The 20988-nt window shown below is 40.4% G+C and overlaps 1 protein-coding gene across 3 annotated transcripts in view; it reads right to left on the bottom strand.

The window, feature by feature from the left end:
• EMILIN2 (elastin microfibril interfacer 2) overlaps positions 1-20988 on the bottom strand; it is a 29935-nt gene that overhangs the window by 6437 nt on the left and 2510 nt on the right. For all 3 annotated transcript variants that reach the window (XM_015855252.3, XM_085539635.1, XM_085539636.1), the window contains exons 3-6: positions 11020-11195; positions 6960-8894; positions 2545-2874; positions 2164-2202 (exon numbers count right to left, since the gene is read on the bottom strand). In XM_015855252.3, coding sequence (XP_015710738.3) covers positions 2164-2202; positions 2545-2874; positions 6960-8894; positions 11020-11195 — 2480 coding nt within the window. The remainder of the gene's footprint in view (positions 1-2163; positions 2203-2544; positions 2875-6959; positions 8895-11019; positions 11196-20988) is intronic.

Here is a 20988-nt window from a genome sequence, read left to right as displayed (position 1 = left end):
GGAGAAGTGATCCAACCTCCCACACATCCCCATCTGCAAATGCTTTTCCTCACCCAGAGATCAGTTTCTCCAGGCAAGATCTGGGCTTGGAACCTCCACGCTCTCACTGCAGCTTGTGATGTGGGATTACAAAGAAATCAGCAAGAAAAGCTTCAAAGCATTTGAAAGCTAGGAATCGCATACACCATCCTCATGAAGGAATAGCTTGACAGAGAAAAAGCTTCACAAGGCCTGTGAGCTCTGCTAAAGTCACCTGTTTCTCTTACTGCTCCTGCTTTACAAATCTCAGCCAGGAAAGGTTTGCCCCGCAGCTGACCTACTGTTCCCTGCACAAATATCTGTCCTCTACCCAGGCCTTGAAGTCTGCTCCTTTGAATTATGCTGTTTCTTCATACAAGCAGTGACAAAACACAACCACTGGTACAATGCCTTCCACTGCACTGAATCATTAATATGTAATAATTAGAATTTGTTCCCAGTCTAACAATCAAAAGACAGAGCTAAGTAAGAGAATCCATTATAAGCACAGAAGGAGAATTCATTTATTCAGTACACTTTTTCATCAAATCATGTTAGGGTAGTATTGTTAGGTTGTGGTTGGACTCCATAATCTTTAAGGTCTTTTCCAACCTGAGCAATTATATGATTCTGTGATTCTATAGTATAGGGTTTGATCTTTGTTCAAATTACAATTTCAATGTCATAAAATGTAGAAGACTGACAAAGACATCATCAACTGTGGTTCTACTTGAATTAGGTATAAAAGACTCCTCAGTGTCTTACCTAAGTCCTTCCTCCAATAAACCCCAAATCTTCCCTTTCTCAGCTGTTAATTTCTATAACTCTGTCAACTGCTGTGTTCTGCCCCAAAGAGCTCCCTGTCACTGCTATTTATAAGCATTCCCCATCCATATGATTACAGTCAGTGGGTGTAAATGCCCCAACTCCAATAAGTAAAATAGCTCTTTGTGCCACGTCACATCTGTACCGCACCATACTAACTGCTTTCTATGACCTTACCTGACCTCATGGTTTGCAGGGCATTTTGGGTGAAGTGTGACAGATCATCAGGTGTGTCTTATGCTGAGATAGTCTTCAGAGGCATAGATAGGAAAAATAACTCCTTGGTTGAGCCTGCCTCTCTGTAGATCTCAGCGTGATACCCTTTGTTGTAACACGTTCTACCAAGCAGCTATCATGCACACCAGCTACTCCACCCTGCCCTTCTAACATTTTTAACATGCATAAATTCATCCGGTTTTAGCATAAACCTATTAAAATACTGCTGCCTATAACTGCAGAAGTTTGTATAAAGAAGAATAAACCCCCAGGAATTTCATTTATCACAGAAATCTAGGCATTTATACTGACTTTGCTGGCATCAAGATAAATGAGCTTTTCTTCACTTCACATCCTATTCCAGAAGCCTTATCTGCTGCTGCTTGTTCTTGCCAACTGCAATCCTCGAGATTGCTTCAAGGCTCTAATAGATTTTTAATTAGAAAGTATAAACATCAGAATTACAACATCAACACTTCACAGCTCTTCTTGTCAGTCCCCAGATCAGTCTTCATGAAGTGCACCTGTGATTTTGTTAAGGCTACTAAACTAAAACCCCAAGTCAGGATTTTGGATGCCACTGAGCCTTAATTCATTATCTATTTCTGATACTTCCTTAAACAGACTTAGATGAAATCACTCTTTGTGAAGGAAGGGTGGGAATATTCACTTGGAATATTCGCAGGATATCATTCACAAGGCTTTGATAATACCTGGGGTATGAGGCTGTGGGGCAGGCAGCACCCCATCAACGTATTTATTAAGGCCAACTAGTGTCTCCCACACAAAGGTAACACACCTGTTTATCATGCAAATCCATCAATGAATTATAATATAAACAATTATAATAAAGCCGCATCCAACCCAGAAAATTGCATTTTACATCTTCTTAAATGGTGGTGAACAGTGGGAGCACTCCTGCTTTCACTTATGTCACGGACATGTTGTCATCTTTTCAACAAAGGCAGAAACTCCCCTTAATGCTCGGATAGAGTAAAAATGTGTCCTATTTTCCTCAACGTCATTTTGTTCTCCCAGCCAAATCTCTCCAGAGTCTGAAATAAAGCACCTGTGTGAAGAATCTCTAGGAAACAATGGTCTTACCTTGTGAGTCTGTGGTTGGAGGAGATAACTTTGGATATCCTGAAAAACAAAAGCAGTATGAGTTGTGTGGTATGTAACCGAGTACATCATGACAAAGTATTGCTGCATTCTTCTAAAAAGATATCCTCTGTTACCATAAAATAGCCTACTGAAATAGTTAACAAACAGCACCCCCTACAAAACGCTCAGATAGTCATCATGCTGGGGTGGCTGTGGCAAAGAAAACTGAATTCTTATTCTAATGCACTATAAGCACATTAGGAAGGAAAAGTTGAGTTTCCCTAGTAGCAAATGCTGCTGTACTCACCAAGAATTTTATGTCAGCCCTGCTGACATCATGCTCTGCACAGCCCTGGCAAAAGCAACAAAACTGGCTCTCACCTGGTGCTCCAGCGTACCCCTCTGCAATGGGCATGGTGCTCTGCCCAGCCTGACCATCCACGCTCCTCAGCTGGCCTCTCCCTGACATCAGCACCGTGCCAGGAGGTCCGGCCTCCCCAGCTTCCAGGATGATCCCGGTCGTGCCAGGCAGGAATGGAGTTAGGGCTGAGCCAGGCAGTGCTGGGCGTGCAGGCCTGGGCTGTGGCGGCTGCAGCGGGGGCCGGTGCCGTGGGGGCTGGATCCTGGGCCTGGAAGGCAGCAGCGGTGTGCCAGGCTGGGGCTGCAGCGGAGGTCTCGGTGGCACTGCCTGGCGTGGTGCCTCTGGTTGCCCTTAGGAACATTTGAAAAGAAAATAACTGAGGATTATTTGCCCCAAATAGAATTGCTGCATGCACATTGATGGAAATATTTCAAAATTAACTGGAGCTTGACTCAAGACCAAATTCCACTGAGCCACATGGACAAAACTCCACACCACTCTTGAAATGCTACAGACTGCCCACTTCCCCAGCCTGTGTCACAGGGATGGGAAAAACAACAGTCAAAGCAACCTGTGAACACCCCCATTAGTCCAGCTAGTCAACTTCCTGCACCAAGCTGGCCCATATTTCACAGCTGCCTCCCACCAGAACTTTCATCTCTGCTTTGTGCTCTTCCTCCTTCCTTCCTGTCAATCCCCCCTCCTCACATCTCTTCCTTCTACTCTGCACTCAAACAGCACCGAGCACAGAGCAGTCTTGTTCATATCCAAGCCTTGAGCATTACCATGAAATAAAATATTCCACTGAAGAGTAAATGGACATTGGCTGAATGACTTTTTTTCCTTCTCCTTTGAAAAGCAATGAATTAATAATTCCAAGTACTCTCATTACTAATATTTTCTAACAACAAAGGCAGAACCCCAGGATATCACTTGCCCAAAATGCCTTTATTGTTTAAAAAGAAGAGATACCATTAAGAGAGTTTTCCAGCAGGGCAGCCAATGCATATGACATCAGGGCTGACACAGTTACATTTGAGATCTGTTCCAGTTCTAAATCCTTTATAGGAATTATGATGTATTCATATAAATGAAGTCCTAGATTAAAAGATACAAGATCCTCTGAAGTGTGAAGCTGAATTATGTCTACATTAAGAATGGAAATAACAAAAAAAAAAGTTCCTGCCTAAATGCTCATTTCAGCACAGTAAAAATGTTCTAACCATATTGATATTGTATATTAGAATGAGTTCTCTGCCCTAAATTTAAACTAAAAAGAGGAGAGATTTAGGTTTCATGTTAGGAAGGAATTCCTTATTCAGAGGGCAGTGAGGTGCTGGCACAGCTGCCCATAGAAGCTGTGGTGCCCCATCCCTGGAGGTGCTCAAGGCCAGGTTGGATGGGGCCCTGGGCAGCTGAGCTGCTGGGGGGCAGCCCTGCACATGGCACAGGGTGGGACTGGGTGGGCTCTGAGGTCCTTTCCAACCCAAACCATTCTGTGATTCTATGATCTTCATTTATGATACAAAGCTAACAGTTAATGCTGTCCCTCACTGACGTAATGCAGAGAGCACAGTCTGTTTCTTAGGCTGTAAGTTCAGCAGATGATATTTAGCTGTTATTTTTCAGACTCTTCTACAGGGATAATCGTCAGAGGAATTGCAGTTCAGGTCAAATAACAGTATCCAAAGCAAACTACAAGCAGCTGGCTATAAGACACCAAAAAGTCTCATGAATCTGTATGAAAAGCCAGCAGCAAAAAAGAAACCGCTGACTTTAACGCTACTTTTAGTTTCACAACATTTGAAGAGTAATCGTGTCTGCAGAGACACAGACCACAAGAGAAGCTCTTCTGCAAGGACTTACAGTATAAGAGGAGGAGCTGGGAGCAGCAACCATTTTACTTTGGACAAACCACGGCTGGATTGCATTACCTTGGCAAATACATCATACACAGTCATTTATGTGCTTGGAGCAGATCACCACCTGCCATCACCTTGTTTAATGCTAACAGAACAAAGTTATGCAATCTTCACCAGAAACCCAAACTAATACCATATGTTTCTGGACTCTGGGTCTCTATGTGCTGTCAATGTGCAGCCATTCTCTAACACGGTGTCTTAGTTTGGGCTCTGAATTCAAAACATCTGAATAAAAAAAAAAAAAAAAAAAGCTGAAGAAATATAGCAACACTCTTAAATTCAGTGATAGGAGTTGAAGTTGCATTCCTTCTGATGTATCCTTGCCTTACCACCCTCAACAACTGTATTAGTAATGAGTTGTTTCTGTTCTGGTCCTTCTGAAGTCGAATGATATCACTTGAATGCTACGATACATTGGCAAACAGCACAGAAGAAATTTAGCACTGATCTACAGCCAGAACTGAAAACCTTCTTTCCAACTAGCAGAGGTATCAGAGAGGATCCTGCAGTCACACTGATCATGAAAGTAAAAATTAAAACTTAAAGCTGTGCCCAGCTCCCATAATAGGGCTCCCAAACCGCTTCCCAAGAAGGTTCCTTTGCCAAAATCTTTCTGGACCTCCAATTATCAAAATTTACCCAGACTGCTGTGCTAGACAGTATTATTTTAATTGGAAACATTTGAGGATCAACAGATGAATCCTTGAGAGGCCAGAGGCAGCCTGAAGCAGAACCAGACACCCAGGTTACTCACACTTCCAAGCTCTAACAGCCCAGCTTCTCCCTGGGTACTTAAAACCCAGTGACGGATGCAGAGAAAAGCTCTGCTCTGAAACTGAATTATACTATGGCAGCCCAGGTAAGCTAAGGCTTTTTAATGCCTTACAATGCTGTAATAGAGGTTGAGACCAGATTTTACTAAGAGTATCCAAGAATTACACACCTCTTCTATTCCTCCTCACTTCCGCCTTTAGCGGAAGAGAATTTAGAAGAAATAATAATTAGTACTTAATACAAGAGCTTCTCACCTCAGAAGGAATTCTGTGTCAAGTACTGCAGTGCATTTGGTCTTAATCAAACACTCAGAACAAACATGTCTAGCCCAAGCTTTCAAGTCTTTGCCTGGGGGTGGAAGAAGCATTCTTCCCCACTGAAATTACTTTGGATCTTTCCCGAAGAAACTTTTCCATGCACACAAGCACGCTCTCAGTTACGCATCAGATCTCTCCCAACCACCACCAGCTCCAGCAACCTATGAGGTTTTTTATCAGTGCCTTTTCCTCAGATTTAGAGCCAGACACAGAAATTGGCCTCTTTCCTACTGCTCTCTCACCACCTGAATGCATTCTGTCCTCTGAAAGCATCAACTGCATCCAGGAATTAATACTCCAGCAGGACTGGACAGCCCCAAACATGGCACCTCTATCTCAATTTTGACACAGCAATTTGCCTTATGTCAAATTTACCTCATATGTACCTAGAGTTAAAACGAGAAGCATCTCTTGCGCTATACAACCAACTGAAAAGTGAAATGTCAGAATAGCATATACTTCCTATATTCTTTTTCTTGTGGAAACACGAAACCACCTTCCTTTGGTAAACTTTGACTCTTTCAAGAAACATTGCTGAAATTTTAGGCAAGAACTGCAGAGGAGAGTGACTGGCACTTGGCAAGGTCTCTAAACCATCATGGCTAGGTTCACTGACCTGTAGAAGTCACCATTTCATGGTAATATGAGCCAAAGAGGATGTGCCTCTGCCTCTTAACCACTCTAATGCAAACTTGAAACTCACTGGGAAGGTACATTAAGCTAACAAGTTGGACAACTAACAGAATTGGCTGAGGTATGGAAACATTGCCAGTGGTGTCATAAGCATGTTTTCAGCTTGCCAACTACACTGTGGGAATGCAAACTTCTGGCAGGGCTATGAAGTGTTAAATTGCCACAACAAAATACGCCAGAGCTTGTTTGTGAAAGCTGTATATAAAAGAGTTGATGCTGAGTTATAATTATTAACACATGCTGTGGAAAAAACTTACAGGGGATCTTTCTTATCATACATTTAAATTCCTTTGTCCTCAGTTTTCTCAGCTTACCCTTAAATTGCCCTTGAGAAATCAACCGGGAGATTCTCACACATAATCTCATACATACACACATACAAAAAATAAAGCTGAATAACATTAACTGGAATAACACCCACAGACAATTATTAACTACAACTCATTTTCAATTCACTATCTAAAAAGATTACTTTTTCTTCTCCCTTCATTCTGGCTTAAAGTACACATGAAAGCACATGGTACTTCTTTTAAGAATGCCTTTAAAAAACAGTCCAATTTTCTATGGTGTTCTAAAGCAAAGAGTCAAAATTGCAGCTGTTGTAAAAACAAAGCAGAAATGGCGCGATATTAATTTTTTCCTCCTTTCTTTAGTTACTCTAGATGTGATTCGGAAAAGAAGGCCTGTTAAAAGCAAATAAAACAGCATTTAAAAAGCAGGAAAACTTACTTGTGTCAGACTGTGATTTCAGCATGCCTTCCATGTCTGTGGTGATTTTAGAGACCTGACTATAAAACCGCTGGACGGAATTTTTGAGACCAGAAATATCTTTGGAATGAGATGATATAGTTCCATTCATTTCACGTATGCAGTTCCATAAGCTGCTCACGTGCTTATCTAGACCTTCTTTTATCTTCTGCAAGCTACCTGAGACAGAGTCCAGCTTGCCACAAACCTTTTCAACACGCGAGACTCTGCTCTCAACATCTGGAACACCATCCTGTACACCGTGGGTCTTTTCTTCACACTTGCTACGATCATTGAGGATTTGGTCATTTAATTGTTCTATTCTCTCTCTGACTTCACTGCAGCAATTATCGCTAGGATGCATGGTTTGATTTGCAAACGTCTTCTGCATTTGATCAATTTTCCGGTAGACACCTCTTTGTGTTTTTCTACAGGTAGAGTTGACCCCCAGAAGTTGTTCCTTGCAACTATTCAAGCCATCTTGAATATTCTTCACATCTTTATCCATGACATTTAGACTATACCGGAGTACACGCAAATCTCTCTGTATTTTCTGGTTGTCACGCTGGTTCCCCTTAATTAAGCTAATTTTCTCATTAAGAGAGTTATTTAAAAATTGCAGAAGAGCAGAATTGTTCTCTGTTTTCATAAGCAAGTGACTGTAATTGTTATTACAATTTTCTATGTCCTTCTCAAGGTTCTCCGTACCTTGTGGTGCAGACTGACATTTCTGCCCACAGAGGCGTTCAAGGGACAGCAGTTTGTTCTTCATGAGATTCATCTCAGCCGTGAATTGCTCGTTTGCAAACCCAGTGTCACTGGGCATGAAAGGCACAGGATTCATGTACATTCCATCTGGGTCTGTAGTATTAGCCATCTCTAAAATAGTGCCACCTAGTCTATCTTCTAGTGCCCGCAGCTTTTGGTCAAACAAGTCTCTCAGTTCATCTGCCTCAACAGCTATAGTGTTTCGGAGAGTTTCCTCAACATAAAAGCAGTGCTCTTCAGCATTTCGCTCAGTGATGTTCATTCTTGCATCTAGCTCCTCCAGCCTCTCACCAAACATGTCTTCCAAATCTGGTGTTGACAATCGACTGATTTCATTATCTATTCTCACATTCAAGATCCTGTGTGCTTCTACGACTCTCTCAAGCTTCTTATTTAAATCTTTAATCTGCTGGTCCAAGTCATTTCCCTCACCCTCCTTGCAACAACTGGAATGGTTTGATGGAATCTGCGTACGGAGAGAATTTATTTCTTTCTTCAAGTCATTTTCTTTGCCTCTTATAACATCCATTATACCTACACAGTTATTTTCGTTGTCATCACACTGCTGCTGGATATCCTGTAGTTTGTATTCACAAGAGTTCTTCAGATCTGCCATTTTCTTCTCAAATCCTTCCAGTAATTCCTGTCTGAGGGACTCAAATTTTGAGTCTATATATTCCCGATATATGTTGTCACTAGGCATTGTTATTGTTGGTCCCTGGGCTGCCTCCTGCAGTTGTTTTAATTGTCCTTCATAGCCTTTTACTTTACCATTCAGTTCCTCCAGTTTATCATTCCTGTTCTTCAAGGCCTCTTTGACCTCAGCCAGCTCTGACTTCAGATCTTCCACTTCAAAATCAAGAAAAGGGTCTTTCTGATCTTTATTGCTGTGGAGTCCAGGCAGATGAATACTGTCTGTTTCACCGCTAACCGCACTATCAGGCTCTGGGCGATCATAAAGGTTGTTCAGCCAAGTGACCAACATCTTACTGGCATCTTCTTGAACAGTCAGCTTTAGGTTTTCATTCACACGTGCCAAGGAGGACTGAAGTTCTATCACTGATCGTGTAAGTCTAAACAATTCTTCCTCAAAAAACTGCATTTTCTTCTCATGCGGTGGAGGTTCTGGCACTTCTGTTGGTTCAGCATCTGTTTCAAAGAAATAACAAAGTCTGTATATAAGTTTTCCTAGAGGTGTCTGTTTCAGTCAACTGAAAACAATCGTACTTTTGCTGAAATCCAAATGATGATATAAAATGCACAGTGTTCGTTACTTTCCCTATCTGTTCCTTCAGTAGTTCATTATTAAAATCTTACCAAATAATTTCAAACTAGCAGTTTTAGAACACTGACCAATTCCTGCTAGGATACTATTTGTTAAATAAATTACCAAGCAGAAAATCACTAATAAACCAGTACAGATTTATGTATGTCAAGGCACAATTGTCTTAAAACAATGGTATCCTCCGTAACAATAACTTAGCGTGTGCTGCTCTTAAATTTCCCTTTAAGATTTGAGTAGCAACAACTTATGTACATGAAGAGGTTTTGTGCTCCAGTATTTTGCTGAGTTTGAGTTCAAATGGATATACTGGATAGAGTTCCGCACTCTTGTTATCACACTCACTTCAAAAATATGCAACCCTAACCCCGTACATATTTAAATGGTAAAAAACAACATGTATAGAAGCATCATCTTTGCACATCCAAAAATATTAAAGTAACACCAGCACTATGCTCTTCCAATGAAAAAAGTACAAACAGACATTATTTATTTACATACTCTTTTGCCATTATGTACAAGGGTTGCACCTTTTTCTCTATAACCACATTGTGCGTAGTCCCAATTCTGATTTTGCACGATATCCTTCATATCATTCAAAATTCAAAGACCTTTGCACAGTTAAGGCATTCCATAACAGGAGCAAGCAACAGTAAAACGAAGTTAAGAAGCAGAAGCGAAGGAGAAAATGTACTTTACTGTAGCAAACAGATACACGAATTCTTAGCACCAGAAGAGTTCTTTCAGATGGCAAGTAAACAGCTAAGAATAAGAAAGGTCCCCTGCCAAATTGTGTCTGTATTGTGCTCAAGAGTCGTTAACAGCTAAATCTTCAGACCAAAGAATTCTAGCACTGGTTCCAAGCTATAATGTAAGACAACTTTCAGATAGGTTCTGAAAGCCACAAGTTTGGACTTATTCTTAGTTTTAAACTGGATCTCAGATTGAAGACAGCACAAAGGAGATTCAAGACTGGCGTGGTGGCTGATTTAATAGTGAAGAAGTGCGAACACATGGAGTATAGCTATTAGCATATACACTGGTATGTTTCCATCGAAACACAGTTGTTTGGGTTTTGTTTCTTTTGTGGGAGCAGAAAGAAAATCTCCCTATATAAGCAGCATACAAGTTACTAAAGGGACTGCTGTGTTTTATTATCAGCTTTTGAAAGTAATATTTTAGGTGGGCTACTAAAATATTTAGAAGCCTTATTTTTATAGAATGTATATAATCTACAAGAATAGTTTAAAGCCATGTATTCAAACCACTTCATTCAACTACATAAAAAATGCCACTGGAAATCTGACTAAGTGATATATGTGACATTAATCTCCTATGATGCTGTGAAAAAACCCTTTGGAAGAAAACGCCTTTTCTTAATGGTGAAAGGCATAATACTACAGTAAGAGCACCGCTCTCACCCTTTAAGAATATAGCATCTTATACAAACATTGTTCATTCTTCAAGGTATTTTTTCAGCATTTGAGGCTTATAAGTCCCTTACCCATTAGTATTAAGGCAAGTAATCTTAATATTAATCTGCAAAAGCTGCTCAAGCTCTTGAACAAACAAAGCACTGTGAAACTGCTAGGAAGAGTTACTGAGTATTAAAATCAGTACATTCTTTTTTGTTTAAATAGCAGCTCCTCTCAAATATATCTTTCTTCCCAAAGATTGAAGAAACAAATAAACAAACAATCTCCCCATACTCTTAGAAATAAAAATGAGCTTAATATTTTCCTGAATTATGAGCAGACAGCTGGCACTTATGGCCAGTGTTCCACACCCATCCCTCCTTTATTCTTCAGGAAATACTCTGTATTAAGATTATTGTTGCCTGGCTATTATTTCCCACCACACAGTATCTTCCGTATGGATCCTGTATCTGCCAGTAGTTGGGTTTCATCAGAACCGTAATGATTATTGTACATAAAAGGACAAAGCAAAAAACCAGACATGATCATGCATACCAAAACTCAAAGAAAAAGTTACCCAAGCCTTTCTTCACAATAGCTTTCGCTGGCGTTGTGGGCCGTCGAGCTGCCCTGGGCTGTTCTGATGGCCCTTCTCTGCAGTCTTCACCTTTGTACCCAGGACAACATCTCCATTCTAGCTCTGTCACAGTCTTATATGCAACTGTGTACCGAGGTCTGAAACTTGTTCGATATCTGCAAAAACAGAGAGTATTTTAAATTATTTGAAACCTAATCTGTTATTTGGATCAAGACTGAAATTAAGACTGTTTTCCTTTTAAATTCATTTCATACACACTTCATTTTCTTTTTGGAACATCAAATGAACAAACTTTTTTGTCCCAGTTTTAAAAGTTACCTGCACTTAACTGAGATCACTTCAGGGAAAGCAAGCAGGGCCAGAGCAAAAGGGATAATGTACTGGGGGAAGGGAAGGGTCATTCACTAGACACTGCAGAGAGTAACAGCAATTGCCAGTGTGTGTATGTATTACTCTATAAATCCAAAACTTTTCTCCTCTAACTACTTGTCATCACAAACCCACCCATGAGGCTCCTCTGGCAGTAACCTGACATCACAAAATGTTTCTGCCTGCTTTGTCTCTCCGTAGTCTCTGCTTAAACATTCCTCATAATCTGTACATACAGAGCAGTTAAAGCCAGGAAAAGACAAAACACTGAAAGCAGGAGTCAGATAAGGACATGAAAGAAGGAGCCTGAAGAAAGGCAGGGACCAGTGAAGCAAGCAACTCTTCCTCACTTCACTGTCCCAGTTAAGCTCAAGAGGGTCTTGCAGACAAAACTCTGCACATTACTTGCATACAACTTCAAGGATCCCTAATTACTTGCTCAGAAGTTATTAAACAGCAAACTGCTTCTAACTGTACAACTTTCTTTAACTGGAGCAGTAATACCCACACAAGAAACAAAGGGCAACAGCAAAGGACTCAACAAGAGCTCTACAACAGATTTCATTCTTACAGGGTGTCTTTTGGGACACAGAGAACACAGAATGGGCACCAGAAACAGCTGTGCTATCACAAAGAATCAACTCCATGTTTCATTAAATGTTTTCCTGTATTAGTATGCAAACTGCCTTTTTGTTTAAAAGTAATCAGAAAAAAAAAAAAAAGCTACCAGATGGAAAGTATTAAATCTTGCACCAACTGTGAAGCAGTTTCTATTGAATGTCAGAGTTTAACCGTTAACCTCCATGGCTTCTCCTGCCACATTTGCAAATATATATATATATATATATATATATGCATATATATATATATATATATATATATATATATTCAATTATATAACATCTCCCACTTCACAAACACAATTTTAATATGTCCTATATCTGATAGCCATTTGCTGTGTGTGCTTTGGTGAGCTGCTTTGCAAACTTGGGGTGGGGGAGCTCAAAGTGTTAACTACTAATTTGTTTCTTCCTCAGCTCTGCAACAGTATATTCTAACTTTTGCAAAGAGGAAATACTCCATGCTCTTTCACGTTAACACTTCATCTATAATCACTGCACCATAAAATGGCTTGGGTTGGAAGGGACCTCAAGGATCATGAAGCTCCAACCCCCTGCCGCAAACAGGGCCACCAACCTCCATATCCAATACTAGACCAGGCTGCCCAGGGCCCCGTCCAACCTGTCCTTGAACACCTCCAGGGACGGGGCATCCACAACCTGTCTGGGCAGCCTGTTCCAGCACCTCACCACTTTCATAATAAAGAACTTCCCCCTGACATCAAACCTAAATCTTCCCTCCTTCAACTTAAAACCATTTCCCCTTGTTCTGCCATCACCTACCTTAAAACCTCTTACTGAAGGGCAAAATGTTACTTTGACTAGAGACATTGTTGGTTCTTTCCCAACTACTCTGGGGCCAAACAGTAGTCAGGTTAGCGAGTCAGTCTGGATTCTCTTTTCTCTTAACAGAAAGGCAAGGGTGGGTCTGGCTGTAAATCTGTCAGCCGCTCCCAGCCCTGGTGGTCTGCTGCGGTTATCAGCTTCTCTGACTCTGACTTAGTGAACATTAACTCCAAGTGGGTTTCCTTTTTTTTGAACCTTTGCAATAGCATACTTGAAACAGCTGTGGGATGGCCTTAAGCTCATAATTTCTTTTACTGTGTTCATGAAAATGTCTGCTAAATGCTGTTTACAGATGTAAAGTGCAGACATCCCAAGGTCAAGTGCTTAAACATTAAATAGATGCGTGCAGTGTAGAGGGCACCATTGGAAAGGACAACATCCCAGCCACCCATGAACTTCCTTTTCTTTGCTTATCTGAATGTTAAACCACATCTCACGTAGGGAATTTGGGTAGGACTCTCTCCCTTTGAACTAGCTGCTAGAGGCAGAGAAGTGTAAGGATTAGCCAGGCGCTTTAGGGGTTTGAAGTGGTTGAAGAGTCATTACCATCTCTCTCACAAGCACCACATTACTTAAGTACAAGCTCGAACTTCCAGCTCAATTTTCATATGCCGGAAATGGTAGTACATACTTTTCTCTGATTTCCATAAAACACTTAACTGCGCACAGCTTTGTGTGTGTTCCTTCTTATGCTTTCGGGGACAAAAGCCCTCCTGCAAACCCAACTATTTTGACTGTCTTCAGACACCACCGAGTTACATTTCCCTATTTCTTTCTGTGCAGAATGGAGCTAAAAACAATTCTGTAACAGGAATACGAACAGCTTTAGTGCAAAATATGCATTTGATTACTCAGATTATACAATTTTCCTTGTATCATTTCTGCCACTTCAATCACAGCTCAGACAAGTTTATGCATACTTCCTCTACAGTCATGTTCATCAATGCAGACACCTATGTATTTATTACTTCAGCATTCAGCTAGCAGTAAATTACAAGACACTATTACACACAAGAAAAGGATATAGAAAAAAAATCTAAAGGAATCATGCTTAATATTTTTCATATGGGCAAATTATACAACTTTTTAAAAGAGGTTTTTAAAGCCAGAACTTTGCTTGCAGAGTGGATTTCAGTGGGGGAGTCGCAGACTTCCAGGGCTGTGCCAGAATTTAACAGTATAACAGCACCAAACACAATTATGTTCTTGGAAACAGTTCTGACGAAACAAAGCAAAACATAACTTTCTGGTAGAGAGCACATGAAACAATAATTTGCAGTTGTACATAATTAATGACACAGGATCGGGAGCTACTGAATAAGTCTGTATTTATATTTGCAGTGCTTTCAATCAAGTTGTTCACTTATATTCACATCGAGGCATACAAAATATACTCAGAGTAGGAAAAGAGACAATGTCATTAAAACGTTGCTTCTCTACACTCTGCAGCTTTTAACAGTATTTCATACCCATATTTTATCTTGTAGATGTGAATCTCTACACAGTTACCTAATGAAGCAGTTTGGACAAAGGAAGTCTGAAAAGTTCCCTAAGTCTCTTAAAGAACTTCGGTTCCACTTTAACGCCTGCAAATGTTGGAACATAATTAAGATGATGATAACACATTAAGTCTTCCTCCAGTTGATTTCTGCTATTCAAGTAAGTGTTAATAGTCACAATTATCTTTACAAGCGTTTCACAGATGGCGATTTTTTTCTTATATAATTAAAACTTGTTCCATCAGCATTTACTGTACCTCAGTAACTCACCCATGAGGACCCTCAGCTAAAGAAGATGATCATATTCTTTAATTGAATTAAGTAAAATAAAATTAACAAGGTCATTCTTCCAGAAAGCATGAACAGAGAGTGACTTCAACAGTCTAGTTTTTCCTTGCAAGGAAGAAAATAAGAACAGCTGCTTTTTAGGAGTATTTTTGTAACAGGGTTTTAGCTACCAATGCCTACCACCTTCACCATGAATTCAACATGGTGATCAAGTGAGGCAGCCTGGTCTAGTATTAAATGTGGAGGTTGGTGGCCCTGCCTGCAGCAGGTGGGTTGGAGCTTCATGATCCTCAAGGTCCCTTCCAACCCAAGCCATTCTATGATTCTAACACATTCAGAACAGTAATGCACATCTCCCTTTTTAATAACTAAATATTGCATAGTTGAACTGAAGCTGTATGGTGTGACAGTGATGTTCAATGCCTCTTCCTCTTTCAGAGGAAAGTATTTTCTTAGGAAAACGCTTTAATTAAAAATACATGTTTGCTTCAAAAGCCAGACATTTCGGCTACGGAATGAGGTATAATTTTCTCATGGTGCTAAACCACAGAAGGAAGCAGTTAGCACTGATATTTGGAATGTCACCTAACAGCGATAAAACAAATCAGAAACATTTGGACAAAATTGGTGGGAAAACATATGGCTCAGTTCTGTAACTAGATATTAACATTCAACCTTTAGGGAAATGCAAGGAGATAACTGCCACCACATCCTCACCGTGAGCAAGGGATTGCAGAATCAGCATGTTTCTGCATAAGTAGTGTATAAAATGTTTATTCCGAGCACAAAACTTCAAGGTCAGTCCAAAACTCTGTAGTTATTGGAATGAGTCCCATAAAATCAGCGGCCTGCAAATCAGGTCTTACTGAATATAAGAGAGCAAATCTTCACTGCTTAATGCTTTTACAGAACGTAGATCCACTCTTTCTAAATGATCTAGTAAGCTCTGGCATGTCCCACTCATCCAAATCTCCTATATACTTCAATGGGAGTAGCACATAGAACTCATCCTCACAAATCACTTACCTATAAGATAAAATTAAATGCAATCACATTTTGAAGAAGTTTTGGTTTTTTTTTTCTCATCAGATATCTAAGCTCCTATACTGACACGTTTACCTCTGTAGGGTAAAGAAGTGAAGTTAGCATGAGCTGAATCCTGTATCTGCATTTTGCTGATTTATGATCTTGCTACTATACAGCAGCAGTAGCAGCTATCTTCAGCCCTACCCCACAGACGAGCTTCATTTAAGACAAATATGTCTTCACTCTGAATTTGTCCTAAGGCATTTAGAGCAACTGGCGGAAAGATGTTTTGACAGGAGCAGATTAACTTAGAAGTCTAGGTGCTCAGTAAAAGAAAGCCATCAGGTCAGTAATAAAGCCACATTTTACACTGTACTAAAAATCTACTGAAGAAGAATCCTAGTAAATCCAAGAACCATTATTGATTTTGATCTGGCATTACAGACACTAAGTTACTTCTTACAGACTTACGAAAGTCTCATCTTTGCCCTTGTCCTCTTCCTTTAACTGTTTTGTTTTCCAAGATTGCTATAAAGAACGATGAGACAAGTGTTTTCAGGAGCTGAGGTTGGAGTAGAGAACCACCTTGTCAAAATCAGCTCACTACAACCTAATCTCTCACATGGCTCTCTTTAGTGCTGAACATTGATTCAACATATCCAAAAGAATTTTACCAGACTTTTATTATTATTATAAGAGAGGCAAAAGACCACAGGTCTTTTAGTGAGATAGGTCTCACAGTGAGGTGTGCATGTATATATACGTGCAAAGACAACCACTAAACTCCAGTACAGAATGACCAAAAGCTAAATTTCAGGTGCAGATTTCGCTATTCTTCATGTTAATGAATTATTACCTCTGAAAGCATGGCAGGCATCATCGTCTATGAGCAGAGAAACAAATATAATAAGACGTATTTAAGGAACTTCTAGCCATACTCTGTGGCAGTGTTCAAAGCACAGCTTTGTTCTTGAGATTTGTACTTCTGACATGATTACTTCCTTCAATTTTGTCACAAGATAAACATATGCCAGTCAACCACATGCTGATAGACCAACAATAAGCTACTAAAAACCTGATGCAGCTGCAGAGGCCCCTGTTCATTGCAAGGGAGTTAGACAAGATGGCCTTTCAATGTCCCTTCCAAATCTAATGATTCTTTGGAGTTACAAAAACAAACACTAGGTAAAATGGGATATTAGAGCCCAAGAACCCAAAAGACTTTTCCAGGACAGCACTGTGCAAAAGTCCAACAGTGGCACAAAAGGAAGGAATGCAGCAACAGCTCCCATGCTTACAACACCTTCACCTGCTCCTGCCTGCAACGGGGGCCAACCTTCTCACCTTACACCAGTGCAAAGGCCAAGTGAGAATGCAGAATACTGCTTCTGACAAAGAGAAACAAGAGTTCCAGCATCATCCCTTCTGCTTCCACTGCCCAAGACACAAGCTTATTTCTAAGTGTGAGCTACTGCTAATAGATTATTTTAAAACATACTAATTGAATATATAGAATGGATAACCAACATTGTTATGAACGTAAGAGCCAGCCTGTGGGATTAACTGGGATCACAACCTACAGAACAAAACACAGCCCTGCTCTGAGAGCTGATACTTCACCAAGACACCAGGTCAAAGTGAACTGGAGGGGAGAAGAAAGATGATGAGATCTGAAAGCAAGAAGGAAGTCAGATGTCCTTAGAACTGTGGGAAGAGGAGAGGAATCATCAGCAATGTCTAAAACAGGAACAGGCTCACTTTCTAATGGTGCAAAATATTTCTTGGTTGTTTTGTTTTCTTCTTTGCTTTTGTTTTTGTTTTTCTTCTGGGGGGTGATTTATGACAAAACAAACCTTAAGTGGGTCAGCAGCTCCCCAAAATTACCTATCTGTTAGTTTGGAAACAGTTTGGTGCTTGACAGAAGAGGCCTCAGACCTCTACGCCATATACTTCTCAAACCAGAAGAACACAAAGAAGTATAATTATTTATATTACTGTGAACTGAGGAACAGATTGCAGCTTTCTGAATTACAGCAACAAACTATGAATGATGTATGAAATTAAAATCCCCCGTCCAGTCTACAGAGAAGAAAGTCATTGTTGCACTGAGTGCGTAGAGATGCATAACTTCAAGCTCAGGGAGAATGCCAGGAAAGTTTACCATACTCAGCAGGCTCTCAAAGATTATCAAACAAGCACTCCAGGAAACTGAAGTATGCTCTGAAGTTGTTTAAGTTTCCTTACTGTTTTCAATGCCGAGTCCCTTAGGCTAAACTCCCTATGCAGTCAGCTAGCTGGAGCCTGTACAAAGAAAGTCTGCTTCATACAAAATACCTAAGGAGGAAAAAAAATATATCCCTAAAGACTTTTCTAGATATTTCAAGGGGAAACATGAATTTGCTCTCAACTTCTTGTGCATCCTGAAAGTTTTTCTGATGACATGTGCTCTGCTAGAAGCCGGAGGCAAGCACAGTCTCTGATCCTGTACTGACTTGTATGCCTTAGGTTTGATCCTGCCTGGTGCCAAGTACTCTGACACTGCTTCATTTCCATCAACTGAGCATTCTCAGAGAAAGCAACACCGGGACTGCTCAAGGATTGAAAACTACATGTGGATTTACTACATGTTCCTAGACGGGGACTGGTGTGCTCCACCCAGGACACTCTGAGGTTGCCAGAGAACGATAAATCAATACAGCCATCTGAACCCAACTGGAAGTCTGACATCCTGTGTGCCAGCAGGAAAATTTCCACTCCTCAAAATATGTTTATTAAAAAGTGTTGTATACTGGCTATTAAAGCCGAGTGTAACTAATAAGTGCAGTCATCTATCCTGACATTTACGATTACAGAAAACCAGCAGCAACAGTCTCTAAAGTTACTTCAGTCTTTTTGCCTTAAGTCTTCCCCTTAGCAATGACTGAACTTCGCTTTGGGAGCAGGCTTGTTTAAGGTTATTTAATACAAGAAGTTGGAAAATATTGCTCAATGAGAGATTTGGAAAGGTTTGCTAATTCAGCTATTGATTCATTTATAACTTTCTTGGCAGTTTTCTAAGTATGTGCAACCTACGGGAGTAATTGGTTTGCTTATTACATGTTGATCATTAGCGTTAAGATAAGACGCTCACACTAAATCACGAAATCCACTCCCCATGACCTAACGACAGGTGACCTGACCCATTATTCACTTGAGCACAAGCTTATCTTTACGCACATGCGCAGAATTAATGGGGACTGTTATCTGAAATGGGGGATCTGATAAACTTCCTTTCTTCGAGTCCCTGGGCAACATGACAACTTTGAAGCTAGCTCTGCTGTTGGGGGCCCTGGGGGCAATTACGTGACCTCCAGGGGTACCTCCCCGTCTAAGTTTTTCTGTTAGATTTACTGCTTCATACTCCCCGGTTCTCCATGGGCAGGGATATCCTGCTTGGCTGCACTGGAGCAACAGTGAAAAACCAGAAAGCACTCCCCTCCTTCAGCTCACAGGCTGGCTTATTATCAATTTAACTTGACTAATGAAAGCAAATTTGCCCCAGAATGCTGGTCCAGAAGCTGAAGTATCTAAGGTACAGTCAATTCTATAACAACATCCCACACCAAAGCAGCTACACTGACCAGAGAATGTCCAACACAGAAGCAGAGAATCATTAAGGTTAGAAAAGACCTCTAAGATCATCTAGTCCAAGTGTCCACCTATAAATGATAGTGCCCACTAATCATGTCCCTAAAAGTCCTACCCAGGCTCCCTGCTCCTCCAGCCCTTTATAGATGGGGCATTCCAGAGGATCCACAACCCTCAAGAGTTTGCAGAATCTAGTCAAGGAGACCATAAAATTTGCTTTTAAGCTAATTAAGTTTCTAAGCTACTCATGAGAAAGCCAGGAAAGGAAATTTGCAGCACAGTAAGTGGGGAGAGGTCAGTTATTTATGAAACAATGCTAAACTTCCAACATGAAAGTTCTCTTTGGTGCGTAAAAAGACTAATATTTTCAGATAAGTATCCTTCATGCCCCTGACCCATTAATAACAAAGTTTCTCTCTCCTTCACCAGTCACACTTTTAAGTAAAATAAATCAGGAGTTCCCGTACTTCAAAGGGAACACACTTCAAAGGGCATTTCTGCTTCTTCTTTCTACTCCCTCTCTTCCTATCTCTTAGGCAGCCACACTAACTCACATTCACTCCTGATACCTTTGTCGACCAAAACATCCCCTAACTGTTCAGTGAGGAAACGTATTACTGAGACCAAATATCTATAAAACATTTGAAATCTCCTGACTTCCCACTTAACATTTTAGGAGTAAAGTGACACCTGAATGGACAAAATGGGCTCATGCATGTATATAATTTTTAGGCTTAATCACAAGAGCTTTCTATCTGTACCGAAATAAAGTCAGTGATGACTGTAACTCATATCTGCAACACCTAACACTCCCACATACAAAGAACACTTGGAACTCAGGAGCACACTGTACATTTAAGGCAGTGAAATACTCAAATACTTAAAGGCAGAGAACTATTTAAGTACTTGCCGTGCATAACCAAGGCTGTACCGAAGCACCAGAAGGACTCTTCAACTAATCCACTGACCAAAAACCCGCCCTATCAAGTACTAATAAAACCCATACATCTTTGATACAGTCAAATTCTTTGTTTGATTTGGATCTCCCTGTACCCACTGTCTGTAACAGAATGAGGTCTCAGATAAACCAAGAGTATCTGAAGGAGACTACACAGGGACTGTTGTTTATTCCAATGAATCTCTACTATTTAGTTAATTTTTTAACTTCTCTGTGCCTTCATATAAAGGGAAAAAGAGGATAATTCCAGAAAAATCCTCACAGACATTTCTTTGTTTCTTTTATAGCTCTTTCCCATCCTACTCTATTTGCTAGCTAGGCACACGTTTTGTTAGTCAAACCACTATTCCTTCTCAATTAAACAATACTTTCCACCTGAAGGAAGTTATTCCTGTGCACAGTAGTGTGCAGGATTTGAACAATGTATTTCAAACACACTGGATTAGTTATTTTCTTACTCTGCTGCTAAGAAAACAAGCATACCAGCAACAGACAGAAAAATAAGTCATCGCCTATGGGAAGATGGTTTGGTACACAGTAAGATTTCAGGACTTCGATATGATCTGCTTCAAGGACATTCCAGCTGCTTTCAGTGTTCACTGGCTGCTGCAGCAATAGGTACTTAGAATACTTTATGTTAAGCATGAGGAAATATGTAGCAGCTGCCACTCGGGGTATGAATAAAACTACACTTATATTCATCAAAAGTCAGATT

The sequence above is a fragment of the Coturnix japonica genome, chromosome 2 (assembly GCF_054131305.1).
Source record: "Coturnix japonica strain WE chromosome 2, WE-NBRP24, whole genome shotgun sequence".
Classification (NCBI taxonomy): Eukaryota; Metazoa; Chordata; class Aves; order Galliformes; family Phasianidae; genus Coturnix; species Coturnix japonica.
Note: the sequence above shows the minus strand (reverse complement) of the source record. Positions and strands in the feature narration are given on the sequence as shown.